A 22,932-nucleotide genomic window follows, 5' to 3' on the forward strand; every position below is an offset into this window, starting at 1 on the left:
ACCTGTTTTGTCAATAGCATGTATTTGTATATTGTGTTTACACCAATATTTCATTTTTCCTCCAAAATAGCTTTTATCTTATATCTAAGAATTTTCTGTAGCACTGGCTATAATATATGTGGATATACAAATGAGTAGCATGCAGTTGAATAAAATTAATTCTACTTAGCAGAAGCTTAGATTCTTATTTGAAAACAGAACTTGGGTGCAGTGTAACATACATGTCTTTCGTATACTGTGTGTCATTTTCAGGTAAACTGCACAGTCACCTGAGATTTAGCCAGCTGACACTGGATGTCACCATTGTGCTGCATAAAGTAGCTGCAGAACAGGTGTGCTATTTAGTATTCAGGGCACAGTTAGTCTCATCAAAGGTTTGGAGATATGTTCGCTGTTTTCCCTCATATAACCCAATTATCCTTGTGGCACTTTTGTAGTCACTTACTTTTTCAGTTTCTAATATTCAAGCTCTATAAAATAGTAATCAAAAATGAACAAATAATCCCTTAGAACCAGGAAACGAAAACCTGAAAACTCAGAAACTGTACTGAAACCAAGCAGGGCTCTTGATTGCCATCCGGAGTAATTGATTCTGGCTGACTTAGTAGAAGAAGAATTTACTGAGAGGATATAGAGCAGCTACTGGAATTGATGGGAATGTTGAAAAACTAGGTTTGGAAAATGGGAGGATCTCATATACTAGGACACCAGTGAAATCAGGTTGTGGGATGAGGAGTTAGGGTCCTCCTGACATAGCCACTAGCCACTGACCACTGGATACTGCCACTGAATTTGCTGCCACTTGAAGCACCACTCTGTGTCACAGACCCCCCCCCCTTTCCTGAACAATGACTGGATTTCCACTGCCTCCAGCTCCAACCAGCCAGATGGCCATTCCCTGAGTTGCACTTCCAGCGGGAGCTCTCATTTGGCTGATTCTAGGTGTTGTCCCTATGCCCTAGCTCCAAGGAGTGAGCATGAACAAGAGACCTTTCCTGCAAGACTCATACAGACGGTGCCTCAGCATATCTGGGAAGGAGATTCAAGCACTAGCTAGCCAAAACCTGCCAGACATCCAGCATGGTGCTTTTCAATCAGCAGGCCCCAGATGTGAGTGAAGAATACCTCTGTGTGGTCAATCAGATTTTGTTGCCCCTTCTCTGGGCTGACCTGGGGTCAGTTGTTTATACCTTGCAGTACCTGGCAGCTTCACTCTTGTCTTTGCCTCAATCTTGGGGGATCCGTAATAGCAACGGCTAAGCCTGTTTTAATGTGGCCAAGGAGACAACTCCTTAGGCAAACTGGAAGTCTCAAAAAGTTTAGGTCAAAAAGAAAAAGGTCTTGCAACATTAAAAGAAAAGAAAATGGTAGACTTTGCTGTGTGCCGTGGTTTCCTTAGAACACTACTCTAGCGACCGGGTGCCATGACTCATGCCTGTAATCCCAGCACTTTGGGAGGCCAAGGTGGGTGGATCACTTGAGGCCAGTAATTCAAGACCAGTCTGGCCAACAGGGCGAAACCCCATCTCTACTAAAAATACAAAAAAATTAGCTGGGTGTAGTGGTTCACCTCTGTAATCCCAGCTACTTGGGAAGCTGAGGCACGAGAATCACTGGAATCCAGAAAGTGGAGGTTGAAGTAAGCAGAGATCATGCCACTCCACTCAAACCTGGACAAGAGTGAGACCCTGTTTCAAAAAAAACAAAAAACAAACAACAACAACAACAAAAATCAGAACACTGCTCTAGGTACATGCCAGCCTCTGCTCTTGCTTTCCCATTTGCCTGGAACTCTCTTCTCCTAGATCCTAGAGAGCCACACGGCTTGCACTTGATTTCTTCATCTTTTGCTCAAATACCAACTCCTCAGATCAGCTTCCCTCACTGCTCATCTAGAACAGCACCTCCTTTTACCCTCAGTCCCCTGATGGACTTTCTTCATGTCACTCATCACAGCCTCCCTTAGACTCCCTCTATATTTACCTGTTTGTTTAATGTCTGTCTCTCGCTCTGTACTGAAAATCCTATGAAACTATGGTCTTTGGCTCAGCCCTGTAACCACAGTTCCTAACACAGTGGCTTTCTGTAAATATTTACTCTCTCAATAAATGAATCAAGGGTCAAGTAAAGAAGGGAAACACCCTTGTTACAGTCTCTACAATATGAACAGTGTGTGTAATCTTTTTCTAGGGTTGCTCTAACAAAGTACCACACACGGAGTGGCTTGAACAGGGAAATGGATCATCTCTCAGTTCTAGAGCCTGGAAGTTCAAGATCAAGGTGTCTGCAGGGATGTGAGCAAGATCTGTTTCGTGCCTCTCCCCTGCTAGTGGTTTGCTAGTAATGGTTGATGTTCCTTGGCATATAGAAGCATCGCTACATCTCTGCCTTCATTTTCACAGGGCATTCGGTGTTCTCGTCTCTCGCCACATTGCTCATTTTCATAAGGATATCAGGCATATTGGAGTAGGGATCGCCCCTACTCCAGTACCTGACCTCATGTTTACTTAACTAATTACACCTGCAAAACCTTATTTCTAAATAAGATCCCATTCTGAGGAACTGGGGGTTAGGACTTTAACATGAATTTGGAGGGAGGACACAGTTCAACCCGTCACAGGCACTTGTTTGTGTTTATTGTATAAAACTTCTGCTGTTCTCATGTCATTAACCAGAGCACAAGGTTCAGGTAGATTCTCCTGGGTGCCTGGTGGTGTGGTGGTTTATCATATGGATTACAATTCACAATAATATGTGTACATTGCTTTGTGGATTGTAAACTCTTCATTAGATGGTAGCATCATTGTTTGAGGAAACTGACAAATAATCAGTGTATTAGCAATAAGGAATTTGTACCACGGATTTGCTAGTCTTAAAGTCCTCCAAAGCAATTTTTCCTTCATAGCCCAGTTCAGTCTGCAGATTATTTAAAATATAACCTGCTTCTTTCCTGGAAGAAAGGAAACCACTCAGATTGCTTGTCAGCCTTAATTGTGGATAATGGTTTCATATTTTAAGTACTTGTTTGACAAATATGTACAAATAATTTATTATATATTATATGTGCTGCTGTAAGTGCTTGACAAATATTAACTCATGAACAACCCCACATTGATTATTGTTGTTAAGAATTAATATTATTTTCATTTTACTGTTAAGGAAACTGAGGCACAGAGCAGTTAAGGGACTTGACAGAGGTCACACAGGTACGGAGTGGCAGAATGGAGCCATGAGACTAGGCAGGCTGCCTCTAAACTGTTTCGGCTGTGGAACCCTCTTTCTTCACAGAAAGCCTCATGGGAAAATTCAGTGTGTGTGACAGAACAAAGCAGAGCTGCTGTGGTTGAAGTTGAGGTGGCAGAGCTCTGTCTGTTCAGCAGCCCTCCGCCTCCTCCCTGGGAGCCCTGTTTGAAAGGCCCTTGTCTAGGAAATACCTCCTCTTGGCGTGATGCCACCTGTAAGCTGTCTTCAATCCATTCTAGCATAAGACAAAGAAAAGTATTTCCTTACTTTAATTAACTGATTGTGATTTATTTTGAAATTTTTATCCCCTTAATCTACTTCTGGCTGAAATAAAATGCTAACATGGATTTTCCCGAGGATAGTAATGCCATATGGCAATTTGGACTTTGCCGGCTTGTGTTCCCCTTGGGTTTCTTTCTACGAACCAAGGACTCTGGGTACAAAAGTTTTCTGAACCAAAGACAGATATGGAATTTAATTTCATATGGATACAGTTATAAAGCTTTGCAACCAGATAGAGGTGAACTACCTGCCCTGCTTGTCTTCTGTGGCTATTGATAATATAAAATAACAGGGTAACAATATTGCCAGTGACAGTCCATTGAGTGCCTTCTGTTAGCAGGCATTAAAAAAAAAAAACACAAAAACTTCATTTTCATATCTCTAGGTGTTATCACCCCTATCTGACAGCTATTTAAGTGAAAACTAAGATTTTATGTAACTTGTTTAACATGGCCCAACCAGTGAGGGAAAAAGGTGGGAAGTTTTCAGAAATATCAGTGATCAAGAGACAAAATTCCTTGATTTTAAGAATAAAAGGTACATACGAGAGTATATTTTAGGATAAAAGACGTAAGGCCCGATGCAATTTTCAAATTATGAAAGAGCCTGAGAATGCAGACAGATTCATTCTAAAGAGTGATTCATTCCTGTGATAAAATGCCTCTTATCATCTGTTAATGTACACACTGCATAACATACGAAAAGGAAAATGAAAGTAAATCAGTCAAAGGGGACTGTAGATCAAGGGTACTGTACTGGAGGAAAAAACCAACTCAGGCCAGATCGATTGCTTTGCTTGCCTCTATTTTCCCACTGGTCCTGCCCCACTCCTTGCCAAGCCCTAACCCAGAGGTCAGCAAACATTTCCTGTAAAGGGCCAGATAGGAAATACTGTAGGCGTTGCCTGCCACATACTTTCTCTGTCACAACTACTGAACTCTGCTGTTTGTGGTGCCAAAGCTACACAAAAGATATGGACACAAATGGCCATGTTGCATTAGAGTAAAACTTCATTTATGGGCACTACGTTTGAACTTCATATAATTTTCATGTGTCATGAAATGTTATCCTTTGATTTTTTTCAACCATTTTTATGAATACTAAATTTGAAATTCATATAATTTTCATGTACCATGAAATGTTATTCTTCTTTTGATTTTTTGTTTGACCATTCAAAAATGTAAGAACCATTCTTAGCTCTGGGGCTGTACAAACAGGAGGGAAACCAGATTGAGCTCCCAGGCTGGGGTTTGCTGACCCCTACCCTGGCCTGACCATCGTCTCTCTGGCTTCCAAGCGTACTGCGTATTGACCCTATGGGTGTTTCTCTTACTTCAAGCATTTAAATGTTGTTTTGCACCAATATCTTAATCCCGGAAGAGACTTCAGAGGACCCAGTAAGAGACGTACTTCCACTCGTAGTTTGCAAAAGCACACTTGCAGAGTTGCTGCTGCCAAATCAACTTCTGCTGAAACATATTTAATAGAAGCCATAGCTGCTAAGAGGATTTATAATAAAATGGAAAATTCTTGGCATGTTCTGTCAATTTCATTGAAGATTAAAAGACTTTGTAGTGTCCCCAGAAGGGATCTTGTTTCAAAGTGATGCTCTCAAATATGCAAATTCTTTGTTTTTTTCCAGCCTAGGTCATTGTTAGATTTTAAATATTTTGTTGTTGTTATTGTTTCTCTCCAGGGAAGCCAGTCTTAATATAATGGAAACATCTCTGAACTTCTAAAAGACCAAGGTTGGAGTTTTAGCTCTTAATTTTACTTCATCTTGGGTAAGTTAATGTCACTATGGGAGTGGAGTCTTGGCTTCTTATCAGTAACAGAGGATTAATAATCCTACCTCACAGGGCTTTTTATTATAGTTTACTTATTGGTTATTTACTATTTATTATAGTAAATAATAATTATAGGCTCACTTTACATATTTCTTACCCCAGACCTGGATCAGTCAAGAAGTCCTAGTTTCTTTTTAGTAGGATATGATATTCAAAGACTACAGTCTGGCAATGAGGGATGCTAACCACTACTATTTCTAGGTTTATCGGTGAATAAAGGTAGAATATATATTATTTTAAGGAAAAGAAATCATTATTTTCTACCTCCTGGGTTCAAGTGATTCTCGTGCCTCTGCCTCCCAAGTAGCTGGGATTACACACGTGTACCGTGCCCAGCTAATTTTTGTATTTTTAGTAGAGACGAGGTTTCACCATGTTGGCCAGGCTAGTCTCAGACTCCTGACCTCAAGTGATGGGTCCACCTTGGCCTCCCAAAATGCTGGGATTACAGATGTGAGCCACCATGCCCAGCTTCACCTAACATTTTTGTTCTTTATTTTATTTTTTCTTTTATGCTAAATAGCTTGATTCTTCATGATGTTAACATAATTACCTGTTGGCTTTATTCTACAGTGCGAACCTGTGTACATAAACACACACAAACACAGTTCGCAGTTCAAAATAGCAATACCAATATTTCCACTAATAATATTATGAGTGAATATTTGTTCAAGATTGTTTTGCTGTTCTTTTTGTTCTTAGAATATAGCACAGCAGGGATCGATAGTTCCTGGTATGTCATTTTTAATCACTTGAATAATTCTTGTGGTTACAGAACTTGATATACAGATATATTTATTTGTTTAATTTATTTCATTTCACCTTTATTTTGGACAATTACTTTTTCTGTCAATTTTATTTCATAGTTAAATAAAATATATACGTGGTTTAGTATTAAAACCTTAAGACACAGATTTCTTCCTTCCATTCCTATTTCCTACCCTTCTTGTAGAAAATATGATATTATATATTCTGTTCTGCTCTATGCTTTTTCATGAGATAATAATACATCCTAGTGATGACTCTTTAGCAGTTGATAGTTTATTTAATCTATCCTCTTCTTGTTGGCATGGGGTTTTTCCAGACTCTTACTATTAGTTATCCTAATAGTAAATCACCTTCACGGACTATGTATGAAGATACACACACACACACAAAAATATAATGTTGTTATAATTGTATCATGTTAATTCTACATTTATTATGTGCTTACAATGTGCTAGACTATCTATAAACCTCATTCCTTTTTACAGTCTGAGATTTTAGATTTTTCCAGTCTGAGATGATACTGAATAAAAAGAGAAATTTCAGATTTACCTTCTTAGATTATTTAAATGTGAAATTTTTAATTCAAGATTCCTTCAGATGATATGGCTTTATATGAAATTAATTCCTGGATTTATGACTATATACAGATACCAATGATTTATAGCTTTTCTGCTATATTTCACCATAGTGATAAAACAACTTATTTCAGTTTATGAACCATATAATCATACAATCAAAACAGTCTGTTTTGCTTAGCTGATTTATGTTTTCTTAAAGCCAGAATTCACGATGACAACGGTGACAGTGACCACAGAAATTCCGCCAAGGGATAAGATGGAAGATAATTCTGCCTTGTATGAGTCTACGTCCGCTCACATTATTGAAGAAACCGAGTATGTGAAAAAGGTATGTGGGTAGCAGAAATCATTAGTATGATATGATTTTTAAAGAGAAATTCCAATATGGGCTGGGGGACTTTGTTTCCCTCTCCATAGAACATATGTAAAGGAACAACTCTAATTTGGCAAAGGACACTCTTCCTAGCTGAAATTTAAACCCATGTTTAGTCATTTCTCTTGAGGATATGAAACTGTTCCTACCCTTGGAGTTAAATAATTTTCCTCACTAAGTAAAATTGAATAATGGGCCAGGAGGGTTCAGAACACCTATCAGCACTTAATTTGTCCCTCACTATTCACCACTGGATTTCCTACTGTTTTATAATGTTTTCCAGTGGTTTCACGAGTGTTGATCGTGTTCCCAAGTAGATGTTTACATTTCCTGCTGAGTTGGTGCCTCTTGTTACCTTGTTCCTTTTCAAAGTTCAGGGTAACTATTGCCAGTGACTGCGGGTTGGCATGCCACTTCATTAAACGTGTGAAGTCTTATGAGAATCCAAAATGATAATGGCTGACAAGAAATATATATTCTTAACTGTTTCTTACAACAGACATGTATTAAGCACTTAAAATGTGCCAGAGTAGGCCAGGTACAGTGGCTCATGCCTGTAATCCCAGCACTTTGGGAGGCTGAGGCAGGTGGATCACCTGAGGTCAGGAGTTTGAGACCAGCCTGACCAACATGGCAAAACCCTGTCTCTACTAAAAATACAAAAAAATTAGCCAGGCGTGGTGGTGGGCGCCTGTAATCCCAACTACTTGGGGGGCTGATGCAGGAGAATCACTTGAACCCAGGTGGTAGAGGTTACAGTGAGTGGAGATTGCACCATTGCACTTCAGCTTGGGTGACAGAGTGAGACTCTGTCTCAAAAAAAAAATTATAATAATAAAAAATTTAAAAATGTGCTAGAGTATAAACCTCGCTCCTACTCTCACAGTCTGACAATCTAAGAGGATACTGAATAAAAAGAGAAATTTCACATTTTACCTTTTTGGATTATTTAATTAAATAATGGACAAATTCTGGCATAGTTTATAACTTGCTCAGATCAATTAATTCCATCATCTTTGAGTGTCTTGCAACTCCATAGGTCATCAAGACATGGGGCTTATATTTCATGCATAAATGCATGTGATCTCTCAGTAATTATTCTGTAGTAATTACTTAATAGTAATTATTTTGTAGTAATTACTAGGTAGTAATTATTTTGTAGTAATTAGTAGATAGTAATTATTTTATAGTGATTACTAAGTAGTAATTGTTTTATAGTAATTACTAAACAGTAAATTAGTACTAAATTACTAAAAAGACAAAACAAAACTAAATAATATTAAGTACTAATTACTAAATAATAACTGTTTTGGGGATAATATTTACTTAAGTGGTGTGTTTTAGATTTGTCTGAGAAAGAGTTGTAAAGACCAAATGCTTACTTTCAGCAATCCAAACAATATTAGCCTAAATGCAAGTTAGGTTGATGGTGGCAGTTATTTAAATCTGATATCAATATATATGTATTACTTTCTAGGTAATCAGGTACCCTGTAACTGGTATTGAGAAAAAACTTTCGGCATTAAATGCCTTTGAAACGAATTAATTTTTTTTTTCCTTTTCTAGATTCGAACTACTCTGGAAAAGATCAGAACCCAAATGTTTAAAGATGAAATAAGACATGGCAGTACAAATAACAAACTAGATACAAAGGTAATAATTTACTGCAGAAGATTAGCATAAAGCCATTTAGACTTTTTAAAGTAACTTTTTGGGCAATTACTAAGTTCATTGAAGCTTCAAAGGATGAGTGTTGAAATATTTCATGCATATCTAAAGATGTTAATGGCCATATGTGTGAAATGTTTAACCACAAATGTTATGAGATCAAATTGGAATGGCTAGGCCTTACTTGAATATGTTAAACAAGGCTTACTTATCGAAAGTAAATGAGAACATGTTGGTCTAGCCAAGATTCATGACAGCAACATTTCCCAATGACAGGCAGAGCTTTTAGTCTCACGTGGGCCACACAAATAGACATACACAGTTGAAGCTTTTAGGCCTGAGTTGAGTGAAGACTTTGTCAGATAAATAGTTGATAAGCTTGAATGCACTCCCTTCCCCAACATCAGCTTTATATACCTAAGGTCGAGCAATCTGCACTTAGCTTTGCCTGGATTACACCAAGCTAAACCACATCTGAGCCAAGTGTACTTCATCAGTGTTGTCCACTATAAGCATGGCCACAGAGTCCACCATAACGTGGGGTATGATGCATAAATGTAGTCATTTTCATCACCCTCAGCCTCCCACACTAACATAACTAGCTTCCATTATTATTTAAAGTACTTCTAAACTAGAAAACAAGGTTATGTTTAGGAATGAGAGGGAAGATTAAAAAATTCAGTTTGGGCTATGTTGAGCTGCCTGTTAGACCTCCAAGTAGATGCCCATTCCCAATGTTGAGATGTTAGGAAGAAGAACCATCCCAGGAAGCTGAGATCAGGCTGGTGGATTAGAAGGAACAGGAGATTTCAAAGCTCTAGGGTAGAGCCTAGATGCTGCATTTCTAACAAGCTCCTGTTGATGCTGAGCTGCTGGGACTGTAGACCACACTTGAGAGTACTCTCTAGATTATCATGGCGAAGTCTCTACAGGGCCAGAGGGCTGGTGATTTGATGTGTGGTTGATCTGCTCACCTTTTGTGGTTTGAAGCTACTCCTGTCAAGGCCACTGTAGCAGGAGTCACTGAAGGCAAATGAGGAGAGGGTTTCAGAAGCAGGGCGGGACACCCCTGTCAAATGCTGTCCATGGGCCAAGGAAATTGAGGACCAAATGCCCACCATAGATAGGAGGAGCTTCCTAGTAATGTTGACATTGTGTTGCTGTGTGTCTGCCTCAGCTACCTCAGTCCACAGAAGGTCAGCAGATCCACCATGCATCAAAACATTAGCCCTCTGGCCCTGTAGAGATTTCACCATAGTGATCTGGGGCCTTGCTACTCTCAAGTGTGGTCTGCAGTCCGAGCAGCACAGCATCACCGGGAGCATGTTAGAAACGGAACATCTAGGCTCTACCCCAGACCTGATTCAGAATCTGCATTTTTTAACCAGATCTATCACCCAGTAATTCATAGGCATATTGAAGTTTGAAAAGCACTGATCAATGATCTTTGTAGCCATCTGCCACTGCTGATAATCTACCTTCTACAAGAGTTTTTTCTGTCAAATATTCTTTAACAAATTAAAAGAGAAAATAATTCCTACTTTGTATATGGAGAGTAGAAATATGCACTAGGGTCTGGACTATAAGAAACCAAATTGTGGCAGAGTTATGGTGAGGGAGGATGTTATCCACATACACTATGTTCTTTTTGTTATTTATTTCTACAGTCATAGTTATTATATTATAGTGAAAATATTATATATTTTGTTGTTAAACAAACTGGGATTCTAATTCTGGTCTGGCAGTTATTTTAGGTATAACCCTAGGTGTGTTCGTTAAACTTTCATCTTCAAATTCCTCACCTGTGTAAAGGGCCTAGTGCCTTCCAGTGTTTTCAGTATTCAGACAAAGGACTGTATGTAAAACATGTAAAAGATGAGCAGGCACATAACAGGTGTTTAACAAATAGAAGTTGTTATTATAATTGTAGGGTATGTGTAATTGTGAATAGTTTCTCTGTTTTGAAATAAATTGAAAGAACAGAAAGAGCACACAATAACTATTCAAGAGGCTGTGCCAGGAACTCTCCCACTCCTTTGCTGCAGAAACTTGGGCCCTGGTCCTCAGTTTCTACAGCTGTAAAATGGACAGGTTAAGTTAGATGGTTTATTATTTCTTTTTCACCTCCGTGTGTCCACAATTCCAGATGATATTTATGTTCCAAGTGTATTTTCAGTAAGCTAGAGCTTACATCAAGTTATAATGGCAGTGCCATTCAGTTCTGATATCTCTGATTGGAAATTTAATATGAGGTAATTACAGTGAAGCATCACCAAACATTGACCATTATGTATTGTAACTGTTAGGTCTGACTGTTAGTCTATAATGCAATGTAACAAAAATGTAATTATGTCAACAACTTAGATTTTTTAAAAATGTCTGGCCTTGTGGACATTATTTATCTCCTAAAAAGCACTTATCAGTATATTTGAAACTATAGAAAATATAAAAGTTAAAATGTCATTCTACCTCTTTCAATATAAGAATCTGTTCAAATTTGAGCAAATATAGAAGACAGGTGCTTCCAGAATTTCTCATTGATATTTGAGATTCAAAAGATGTTTATTTATGCTGACCTGAAGCCTCTTTGCTATACGTAATACTAAATGATCATTACTGTTGTCAAAGCTTGTAGAGGAAAAGATAGTTAGGTCTATGATTGTCATTTGTCTGTTTCAGCACTGTGGAAACCTTCAACAGGGCTCTGATTCTGAGATGGATCCTTCTTGTTGCAGTTTGGATTTGCTCATGAAAAAGATAAAAGGAAAAGACCTACAGCTCTTAGAAATGCACAAAGAGAATGAAGTATTGAAAATCAAGGTATGACTGTTAGAAGTTTCAAATTCTGTGTTTTGAGCCTTTGCGCTAATAGGATGGGTTGTTAGCATTGGTGGCTCTGTAAAAGCAGAGAGATGTGTACACACATCCATAGGTCCATCTGTGTGTTCCCTTACATAGAGAAGCATTTTTATATTTCACAAATCATATCTCACTGTTTTATTTTTGAGGCTTCTTTTGTTATTGAAAATATCTCACAAAAGTTCAACAGTTATACAATTTCAGTCATGCAAGATGACTAGACATCTACTGCATAACATTATGCCTATAGTTCACAATACTGTACTGTACACACTTAGTAGATCTCATGTTAAGTGTTCTTACCACAATCCACAATACATTTTTAAAAGTGTGTTCATATTTAATAAATATTAATTATAGCCTTCATAGTCAGATGCCACAATATTTTTAAAATTTGTCTATTGCTGAATGCTTTTGATTTTCTTCTTTAAGGTTTATTTTATATGCAGTCCTGCAATGAATATCTTGATAGGGAAATCTTTATAGTCATTCTTGATTGTTTCCTCAGGTTAAATCCCGGAAAGATTCATGACATTTTAGCATTATTGTCCTCAATACTTTAACCTTGTCCCACTTCTATTTCAGGAAGATACACTTTTTAACACTGTTATGGACATTAATGATAAAAGGCTTGCAAATAAGTGTATACGCTGACAGAGCAGCATAGAGTTATCTGAACAGTGAGGACTATCACTGCAGGGCATTACTGTGCACAGAGCTCTGGTTTGGTTTGACTATGGCAAATCTGCCTTTTCAACAGCCCCTCTAAATAGGGAGTTTCTCCTTTTACATTTTCCTCTTACCAAATAACAGTGTCTTCTCTCCTATCCATTGTCTATGAGGCTGTAAAAGGTATAGTTATACCCTTGGTGTTCTTAATTGCCCATCAAACTGTTCTGCCTTTAAAGTTTTTTGTTGTAAATGTCAGAACATGCATAGTGACCTTTTTTCTAGCTGGAAGCCTCCAGAGAAGCAGGAGCAGCAGCTCTGAGAAACGTGGCCCGGAGATTATTTGAAAACTACCAAACACAGTCTGAAGAAGTGAGAAAGAAGCATGAGGACAGTAAACACTTACTCCAGGTACCAAACACGCAGCTTGTCTATGGGAGAACTAGCCCCCACCCTGAGCTGTTCAAGTTCATCTTTCTGGAAGAGTTAGAAATGAAACAAGCAATGGCCAAGTGACTTGGCAAAAGACTTGGGAAAGGAGCGGTGTGCTAGTCTTTTCTGCCAGTTTCCCTCGCCCCTGCTTAGCCCGACACCCCCAGATGTTGCTGAGCTGCTGTGTTGCAGTTGTTGCCCGATCCCCCATGAGCACAGGTGGGAGGGAGGCAGTGCCACCCTGCCTGGAAATCTGGGCTGGCCCTGCGGAGCCTGACTGGTAACCTCTCTTCGGGTTTTGCCATTGACTTGCTAGATGACCCAGACTGAGCCATTCTTCCTGTCTGGATTTGGGTGTCCTTGTCTCTAGAATGAAAGAGTTGGGCTAGACACATGATTTCAAAATTGTTTTGGACTTAGGATACATACTTTGGGTTATAGAAAATAGAAAACAAAATATGTATCTATATGTTTTTAAAAATATATAAAGATATATATTTTTAAAATATATAGTTATATATAATAAATTATATTATATATAAAGTATAATAAATAATATATAATATATGTTATATATTTTTATATTTTAATATGTAAATATATAAATTTTAAAAATAAAAATGTACATACACTTATACATGTTCTTTTTTGTTCATTTGTTTTTAAATCTGAAGTGTATACACTAGGGCCAATAAAATCTGTCTGAAAAATATATTCTAGAACTGGAGAAGTCAAAAAAGTGTGTGTATGCCTGTATGTGTGTGTTTGCCAAAATTAAAAATATAAAACAGCTAATAGGTAAGTTTACTCATAATAGTTTGGGGCACCCAGGTGTCTGTCAGCTCAGGCTGTAGGAAGGTCCCCAGGGGAGTACAGTAGGAAATTCACTGCCTAGGTGACACCCTTTCATGCATCAAGCTGTGGTAGTGATGGTTGCATACTCACATGCATGCAGGGTGCAGATGAAGAACATAAGCGGGAAGCTGATGAGGGTGCTATGCTATGGGGGGGGGGGCTTGTGGGGACAAGAAGCATGCATCCCTGTAATGTGGGCTCGGCACTAGCCTGGAGTGAACTGACTGAAAGGCCCGCTTGGTACTTACAAAGGAAGCCAGACACTTATTTTTCCCTGTGAAATGTCAAGCTTTGTTAAATACACATGCAGAAGAGTAACAAGTTAGTCGACACAGTCCCACTGTAGCCTATTACCTGCTAGATGGAAACTTCTCTCCTATGATCCCTCAGCACAACCCCTGCTCTATGCCTGTGAAGTAGCACGGTGACACGCTGAGGAGAGTTATTCTGATTTTATGACACTTTCTGATTAAAAATAAAAAGTGTTTTAATTGAACCTGTATGGTTTTTTTTGGTTCTGGATAATAATTGTTGAGAAAAAGTCAACAATGTTGCTTTTGTTAAATTAGCATCTTTCTCTCTTGTATCAATTCAGAAAGTATGCTTTATGGTAACAAATGGAAGCATTCTAGGAAGGATATTTATGTTTATTATAATATTAATTCTTGATTTAATGTTGTTGTAGTCTATCAGGGTTATTTTGAAGGAAACACTGAAATCAAAAAGAGCAATTCTAAGCAAGTATGAATTCTGAATTTTTTTGGCTAATTAGAAAATTGTAGAAAGAGGTAATATGTGTATAGGTTTAATAAAAACAGAGTTTTCACAACACAACTGTTTCTCTGACCATAGGTTAACAAGCTTGAAAAAGAACAAAAATTGAAACAACATGTTGAAAATCTGAATCAAGTTGCTGAAAAACTTGAAGAAAAACACAGTCAAATTACAGAATTGGAGAACCTTGTACAGAGAATGGAAAAGGTACAGCCCTGGAGAATTAGAGGATTTTCTTACTGACAGGGTTAGGATGAGAATGAAATAAAATAATACCAAAATAAATAGGATATTAAATTAAATAAGATAATGTTAAGTGAAAGTATTCTTTACAGTATTTGCCCTTAGGAAGCATTTAATATTAATTTTCCCTTAAACATTTCATATGATCTATACTGTAGTGATTGACTTACCTTTCTGCAAATACTGTAGTCATATCATCATTTGTCACTTTCTAGGAAATACATGACTTAGAAAGGGGAACCAGGTGAGGCTGTGAATGCAACTAATGGAAAAGAGCACAAAGTCCATCTACTAGGAGTATTAATATAGCAGGTCCCTGTAATCACAGCATTTTTATGTATTAGAGTCAGTGCAGTATCCATTTTTGATCACCCAAGTCTACTTTGTGTTTGTAAAAACCTATGGCTGCACTAGGAGAGATACAGTTTACATTAAGAAAAGCCATTCTATAGAAATTGGAACTTTAAGAAGGCACATTTAGAGAAGAGTAATAATAGAATAAAAATTTGAAAATATTTCATGCCATGTTCATTTAACTAGCTAGCATTCCAAATATACACAAAAGGTGAACACGTAAATTTGTGTATGTATGCCTTAGAATTTAGAACTTGGACAAATCAAGGAATATTATTTTTTAATAGCAAAACAAAGAGAAAACTGGCATCTCTGAAACTGAATTGGGGATAGAGAAAAATATAGGCTTTGGATACTAGTAAATATTGCCCAATACATTTTTTATATTTATTGTATTTGCCTCTGTTATTTTTAGCTTTAATTTGTTTTATGAGTCTGCCTGGGTTTATGCCATTTCATAAATATCATTTCAAAAACATCACATTTCAATATTTAGGTTTCTTATCAAAGGAACTTTGATTTGTTTAAAAATATTTCCCAAGAATTTAAAGTTTTATGACATTGTGATTTGGTTGAATTCGTAGTCTTGGTGAAGGACCTATGAGGAAATCATAAAAATTAAATATGCCCATTATCAAGTGGCTCTAAGATAACAGTATTCAGCTGCATGTGTATTATGTGGTAGGTCACTGAGTGTTATACTTTAGCAGAATCACTGGGCTAGAATATCCTTAAGCAATTAGTTTATCCAGGCATGACAGTTTATAATTATGCTGTTTTGGAAAAACTGTAATATTTGGATGTGTACCTGGTAGTGGCAGAATACTTGATCTTATAATAAACAGCTTAATAAAACTAAGATAGCACAAAGAATGTTTGCATTAAGGAAAGAAAGACAATTCTGGGAAACGAATAGAATTGCTTAACCAAACAGATTGATTAACCAGCTTGAAATTTAAGTTTAGTGTAGAGCTCATGCCATCTCAAACCCAGTAATATTGGGTCAGGTTTAGTGCCCCCAAATTAACAAAAGAACAGGCTGGGCACGGTGGCTTATGCCTATAATCCCAGCACTTTGGGAGGCCAAGGTGGGTGGATCATGAGGTCAAGAGATCGAGACGATCCTGGCCAACATGGTGAAACCCTGTCTCTACTAAAAATACAAAAATTAGCTGGGCGTGGTGGCAGGTGCCTGTAGTCCCAGCTACTTGGGAGGCTGAGGCAGGAGAATCACTTGAACCCAGGAGGAGGGAGGTTGCAGTGAACCGAGATTGTGCCACTGCACTCCAGCCTGGTGACATAGCGAGACTCCATCTCAGAAAAAAGAAAAAGAACAGTAGAAGATAATTTCTATTTCCTAGTGATCCTAGGAAATGTATACTAGATGTTAGTTCATCTCAGAGTTCTGGGGTATATTTACTTGACTGTTTACTAAACAAATATTTGAACACCACCATGTGTAACAGAACTAGGGGCTGAATATATATTTGTGAATGAACCCGTCTCTTTTTGTGGATATGACAATGTAGTATATCTGGATTGTGTGAGGCTCAAGGAACTTCCTAAATCTCCCTTTCTTAATTCCTCTATGAGTCCTTTAGGGAGGCTGAAAGCACAGTCAAAGGCAGAGGAGTATGCCCTAGAATAAGGTTCAGTGACTCAGATCCTGGCAGGACATTCTTGGGAAGTGATGGCCTAGATCCTGCCCTGATAATAACTCTTAATAGTGGGCTGTCTCCAGGAGATCTTGGACAAAGGAAGTAGACAGGATGTGCATGACTTAGTAAGGCCATGCAGCAACCTTCCAGAATAATTCAGTGACTTTCTAAAGTGCAGCCTACTGGAATCTCTGGAGGGTGGAGGTAAGTGGGGATGATGTGGAGGGGCAATGTGCAGTTTTATTTAAAGTAAAAGATGGTTTAGGCCAGGTGTGGTGGCTCATGCCTATAATTCCAGCATTTGGGGAGGCTGAGGCAGGAGGATCACTTAAGGCCAGGAGTTCGAGACCAGCCTGGCCAACATGGTGAAACCCAGTCTCTCCTAAGAGAACACAAAAATTAGCTGGGCATGGTAGCACGTGCTTGCAGTCCCAGCTACTCTGGAGGCTGAAGTATGAGAATCACTTGAACCTGGGAAGTGGAGGTTGCAGTGAGCTGAGATGACGCCACTATGCTTCAGCCTGAGTAATAGAGCAGGACTCTGTCTCAAAAACAAAACAAAACAAAAAAAAAGCAAATTGGTTTTAAAATACTTTATATTTGTGAAACAAGCAAATAAATAAAACTATAAGGAACAAAGTTGGGCAACATCTTGGTTTAAAGAGAGACTGAGGAGACAGGCTGTGAGGTAGGGTGTCTCAGGGAGGGAGTGTGGGCCAGAATAAGGGGAGGGTGTACTGGGCCTTTTGTATTAATAGGAAAAAGACACAAATTCAAAAAGAAAGTAAAAATTAAAAATGAACATCCTCACAAAGGTTGATAAATATTGCCCTGGTCGTGGGTGCCCCCTGGAGAAAAATCTACTTGCTACTCACTTGAACAATCCACTGCTCCAGTAAATAGCCATTAGTGGTATGAGGTCTGGTAATGAACACATTACTTAAAACCTTCACCATCTGTCCCACTTTAATCAGGAATGCAGTGAGAATGAATTCCATAAGCACAGTGATAAGCTAGCAAAAATGCCCAGTAAGAGCATTTTAATATGGCATATGTTCCATTTGCTAGCAGTGCAATTCTGTTACATCATATTTATTTTCTAGAGTCATTGATTTAGCTCCATTGCAATTTTAGAGCTCAAAGGCACTTTTGAGACCACCTAGTTCCTCATGATCATTTTATAAATGAGGACAGCATGAACCTGAAACTGTTCCACAGTCCTCCACTTTCTACATCACAACCCTTTCCGTTATGCCCCCGTCTTCTCTCATGCTGGACAAAAATGATAGAGTTGGTTTCAAAACATTTAGATGTTAGCATTTGGCCATGATTGAAATTGGTGCCTTCTCCGATCAGCCTGGTGAGGGAAACCTGGAGCTGTCTGGAGGTATGGCTCTGGGAATAGTGGGTTGCCCACTGTGTGGTGCTATGAACTCCCTTTCCCTTTCCTGATGACATTGCCTGAAAAGTGCTATCTGGTATGGTGAGATTTTCTGTGTTGTCAAAGAGGAGGCAAAAAGAACCCAAGCTAGATGGCAGAGCCTGGCCAAGGGAGAGCATTTACTTGTCTGGTTGTCTGGTTCCCTTGACCCCTGTTTATGAAAATCCATTAATCAAGAGTAAGACTATTAAACATTTGTTAGGCACCATTTTCCCTCACCCTACAAATTCAAAATACATTATCTGTGGTGTGTTTTTTGACAATCCAAGTCTCATCATACGCTTGTAAGATGTATCTGTGGGCCGGGCGCAGTGGCTCGTGCCTGTAATCCCAGCACTTTGGCAGGCCAAGGCGGGTGGATCACCTGAGGTCGGGAGTTCGAGACTAGACTGACCAACATGGAGAAACCCCGTCTCTACTAAAAATACAAAATTAGCCAGACGTGGTGGCGCATGTCTTTAATCCCAGCTACTTGGGAGGCTGAGGCAGGAGAATTGCTTGGACCTGGGAGGCAGAGGTTGCAGTGAGCCAGGATCGCACCACTGCACTCCAGCCTGGGCAACAAGAGCAAAACTCTGAAAAAAAAAAAAAAAAAAAAAAAAAGAAAGGGGGGGCGGGGAGAGAGAGAGAGAGAGAGAGAGAGAGAGAAAGAAAGAAAGAAAGAATGAAAGAAAGAAAGAAAGAAGAAAGGAAGGAAGGAAGGAAGGAAGGAAGGAAGGAAGGAAGGAAGGAAGGAAGAAATCTGTGATCCCTCAGAAATAATTTGAACACAGCTAGGGCAACTCCAGGGCTATTTTTATGTGGCAAAGAATACTATAAGAAAAATTTGAAAAAGCATACAGAACACATAAGATATGAAGTAACCAGTGCCTTCCAATTATTATATATTGAGATCCAAATATGTGCCAGGAAGCCTGTATCTCTTTTACATATATTATCTCTATCATCCCAACATTTCAATGTAGGTAATATTATCCCCATTTTAGGAACACTCAGAAGATACAAATATGAGTCAAATGAATATAGAATGAATACATGTCAAATGTTGTAACTCATTAATTAATGAGGGAAACAGTAAGATGAGAAAGCTGGTTTAAATAAAATATTTTCAGAAACTAGTCATTTATAGGCATTTTGGAGAAAAATTGAAAATAGTATAGGATTACTAGATTAAATTTAAAAAAACAGTTAATATTCTTTAAGGCAATTAAACCATAACCTTTGGGATTATGTCTTCTACCAGACAGAAATCTACAAATTTACATGCAACTTCACAGACCCAGGGCTCTAATCAAATAATAAATAATAAAAGCGAACAGAGGAAAATTCTCTGAGAGAATTAAATAAATCTTGGGTCAGATAATTAAACGATGACCCAATATGACATTAAAACTGCGTGCTGTATATTGTTTTTATTTCCAAGTTTGGGTTAATTTTTCTTAACATTGGTAAGGCCCGAGAGTTGAAAACCTTGGCCAAAATTTAGAAACCAGGTTAAGTCCCTACGTACAATCTTTGTGATGTTTCTGCTAGACAGCACTGCCTTGTTTTGTACTACTCACTGAGATGCTGCAGCAGGAAGTAATTTTAAACAGCATTATAGATAGTTTCAGCACACGTCTTCCAGTCAATTCCATCCAAGTTGCCAATACCAATTCCTGCCTCTTTTCAATCTCCCTTGATTCTTTCCAACTTGGCAACCTAAACCGTCAGGCCAAAGCACCAAATTCCTTTTTTCAGCTGAGTGCCATCAAATATAAAATGAACACAGTCATCTCAGCTTCGTTTTTCATGGTCTTTTCTGTTTTCCTTTTGAATGGAAAGGCTTTGGCTTAATAATCAAATTAAGGCATCTTTTTAAAACATATTCTTTCCCAACATCATAAAATTGCAATCTGAGTTTCTCCTGTATCCTAATTGGAAAGCATTTGTATCCTTTGTGGCCTTGATCCTTCATCAAAAATATGTTTATTGTTTTACTACCTTCTGACAGATGACACGTAGTACCTAGAGGTATCTAGTGTCCTTGGATACCAACAACTCAATCTAATGCAGGGGAAGCAGATGTAAGGGTGGGAGAGCCAGGGTCTAGCAAGGGATGAGCTGGCTGTTTATGTGTGGTAGGATGGGGAGAGGTGAGTGGGAGAGGTTGAACTGAACAGGCTATGGGCAATGCCTTGGAAGATGAGCAAAAGAAGTCCTCCAGGCAGGTGAGAGAGTGAAGACAATTATTTTTGGCCTATAGTTGAACTATGTGTAAAGCACACAGGAGAATACTCAGCTAGGTTTCCTTGAAGATAAGAGTAACAGCACATGGGAAATTAACTCTTTAGCTCAAGCCATAGTTCTAGTATGACAAGAGGAAGGCCTTACCAAACATACACATGTAGTTCAGCAACATTTGTATCTCATTTTCTCCTAGGAAAAGAGAACACTACTAGAAAGAAAACTGTCTTTGGAAAACAAGCTACTGCAACTCAAATCCAGTGCTACATGTGGAAAAAGGTTTGCGAAGCTACCTGTTAAGTAAAAGCAGTTCCTGATTTCTTTCCTGTCCACTGGTATGCCAGCGAGGGAACAGAAGGTCTTCTGTCCCCCAAAGAAATAGGATGACTGACAGTGCAGGAGGAAGGTTGAATTCCTGGGATTAACAGTCATGTAGTTATATGCCTCCCCTTCCTCAAACTCAGAGGAATCACAGAGCAGTTGGGAGCAGGGGGCAGAGTCCATTGGGGGTGCAGGGAACCCCACGGGAAGCTTAGTCTTTCTGAAGAGTGAATGAGTGAGTAAGCCTGGCACCTCCTGGTTTACCGTTTATGCTAAGGAGGACGCTTGAGAGGTCTTTATTCTCTGATGCTTCTGTCTTAGTTAATGAGTTTCTTTTACAGCTAACATTGCACTGGCCAGCCCACAAGCGGAATTCTAAGATAGTTTCCTGATACTCCTTAATTCTGTAGGGTGAAGGAAATACTAGGGACAATATCCATAGTTCTTTGGACTTATAAATACTCACAGTTTACAAGCAGTCACAGTCCTTAGTATGCTGGGGGTGGGTTTGTGGATATCGCCATAATCGCTGTGCTACTCAGCTGCTATTAGAAAAAGTATCTGTATTATCGTGTAATAAATCATATAATAAGACATTTTCTGAGATTTTTCTTTATTTTTTAAAAATTCTAGTCCAACACAATCATTGTATGTTCTGATATAATTACATTGTTCAAAGTCAAATCAATTTCAAGATCTTAGTTTGTCATCCTAGAACTATTGTTTGCTAGGATATTAGGCACTGTTATGGACAGAATTCAATGATATGTCATTTATTCAATGATATGTACTCAGACATCCCTCTTTCTCAGTCTTTCGATTTCCCCCCTACAGGCTCCGTGCTGCTTCCTTTCCTTTTTTATCTTTTTTCCCACCTGTCCTCATCTGTTGTACCTTCTGCCTGGCTTGTATTCCTGCATTTTGGACCACATATGCCAAAGCCCAGAAATGGGCTGATCCTGGCAATTACACACACACACACACACATTTGAAACATACAAGATTCCAATAAGTTATTAATTTTCCTAGCTTCTTCCCTGTGACAAACATGTAGCCCAAAACAGGGGACTTCTAAGATAGTTTTATAACACTGCACATTTCTGTAGAGATTGAAGGAAATACTGCAGAAAGTATCCTTAGGTCTTGGAATTACATATGGATATTCATAACTTCAATCTAAGTAAATCTTCAGTTAATATTTTTCTTAAATAGGCAGAGCTTTTCCTTGTAGCAGAACTACTGATTTGTATGTGTCTTCCATTAAAAGTTCAGGCCGTCCAAGTTTGATTTTTTTTCCTTTAAAAAATGTGTTTTTAAAAAATTGGTGATAGGGCTATTGTCCGTCTTTGAGCCAACAATGTAGCTCTTTTAAAAACCAACCTGATCTATTCTTTCACTTCTATTCTATATAAACAGTTATTATAAAGAATTCTTTAAAAGCTCCTAAGGAAGTTTTAGAAATTTCTTGGGGAAAGTGGATGTTTGGTGTTTCTAGAAAGGTTTTTCAACATCCAGGCTTATGCAATTTTTATAGATTGTGGGTATCACACATATTTGTGATTACTTATTACTTTGAGCTTTATGTAGAGGCATTCAGTTTCTGAAGTGACAAGAAAATGAAATCAGTAGGAATCAGACTCTTTTGGTTGAAGTAATAGAGACTTGATTAAGCTACCACAAAAAAGAGGGTTTCTGTTAGGTTAAGATTAGATAGATAGGGTCATAAAAAGAAGACAGAGAAGTTAAAAAGATTTGTCTTCTTAAAAATAAGGTTGACTCCATATTTCTATTACCATTACTGGTAATTGACATAGGTAAAATGCTTTGCAGTTTTCAGAATAACCTCAGGTACCTTCTTTATTTTAATCCTTGCATTCACCTTTCCAGGAAAGAGCTGAAATTCTAATTGAGTTGTGCAAGATTGCTCAATCTCTCAGAAGTTATAGAGCTGGGAGTTTTCGCTCCTACATTCTCATACATAGCAAAGCATGTGCTCATTTTACTGTAAAAGATTTTGACCATCTTTCTTTTATTTCTGGAAACCTCTGAAGATCTCTCAAACTGGGTTCTTCATTCCTCTGAGTAACGATTAGCAAAAGACCATTTTCCAACTTTTCCCTCTGCCCTGCCACATCACAAACAAATATGCAGGCCTTTTTAAGAGTTATCTTTTGGGGAAACATATTTGGGATTGATACGGTTTGGCTGTGTCCCTACCCAAAAAGATGAGAATCTTGAATTGTAGTTCCCATAATCCCTATGTGTCATGGGAGAAACCTGGTGGGAGGTAATTGAATCATGGGGGCGGTTAGCCCAATGCTGCTGTTCTCGTGAGTTCTCA

At 38.4% G+C, this 22,932-nt stretch overlaps 1 protein-coding gene across 10 annotated transcripts in view; it reads left to right on the top strand.

The window, feature by feature from the left end:
* The window catches only part of CCDC68 (coiled-coil domain containing 68), a 55,793-nt gene that overhangs the window by 8,329 nt on the left and 24,532 nt on the right, over positions 1-22,932 (top strand). For 5 of the 10 annotated variants that reach the window (XM_001083248.5, XM_015122029.3, XM_077975051.1 and 2 more), the window contains exons 2-8: positions 5,222-5,309; positions 6,918-7,046; positions 8,658-8,744; positions 11,439-11,579; positions 12,573-12,698; positions 14,427-14,555; positions 20,467-20,549. In XM_001083248.5, coding sequence (XP_001083248.3) covers positions 6,930-7,046; positions 8,658-8,744; positions 11,439-11,579; positions 12,573-12,698; positions 14,427-14,555; positions 20,467-20,549 — 683 coding nt within the window. In that variant the 5' untranslated portion in view covers positions 5,222-5,309; positions 6,918-6,929. The remainder of the gene's footprint in view (positions 1-5,221; positions 5,310-6,917; positions 7,047-8,657; positions 8,745-11,438; positions 11,580-12,572; positions 12,699-14,426; positions 14,556-20,466; positions 20,550-22,932) is intronic. The other 5 variants (XM_015122030.3, XM_077975055.1, XM_077975053.1 and 2 more) reach the window with 1 other exon arrangement.

This window comes from Macaca mulatta, chromosome 18 (genome assembly GCF_049350105.2).
Source record: "Macaca mulatta isolate MMU2019108-1 chromosome 18, T2T-MMU8v2.0, whole genome shotgun sequence".
NCBI classification, from domain to species: Eukaryota; Metazoa; Chordata; class Mammalia; order Primates; family Cercopithecidae; genus Macaca; species Macaca mulatta.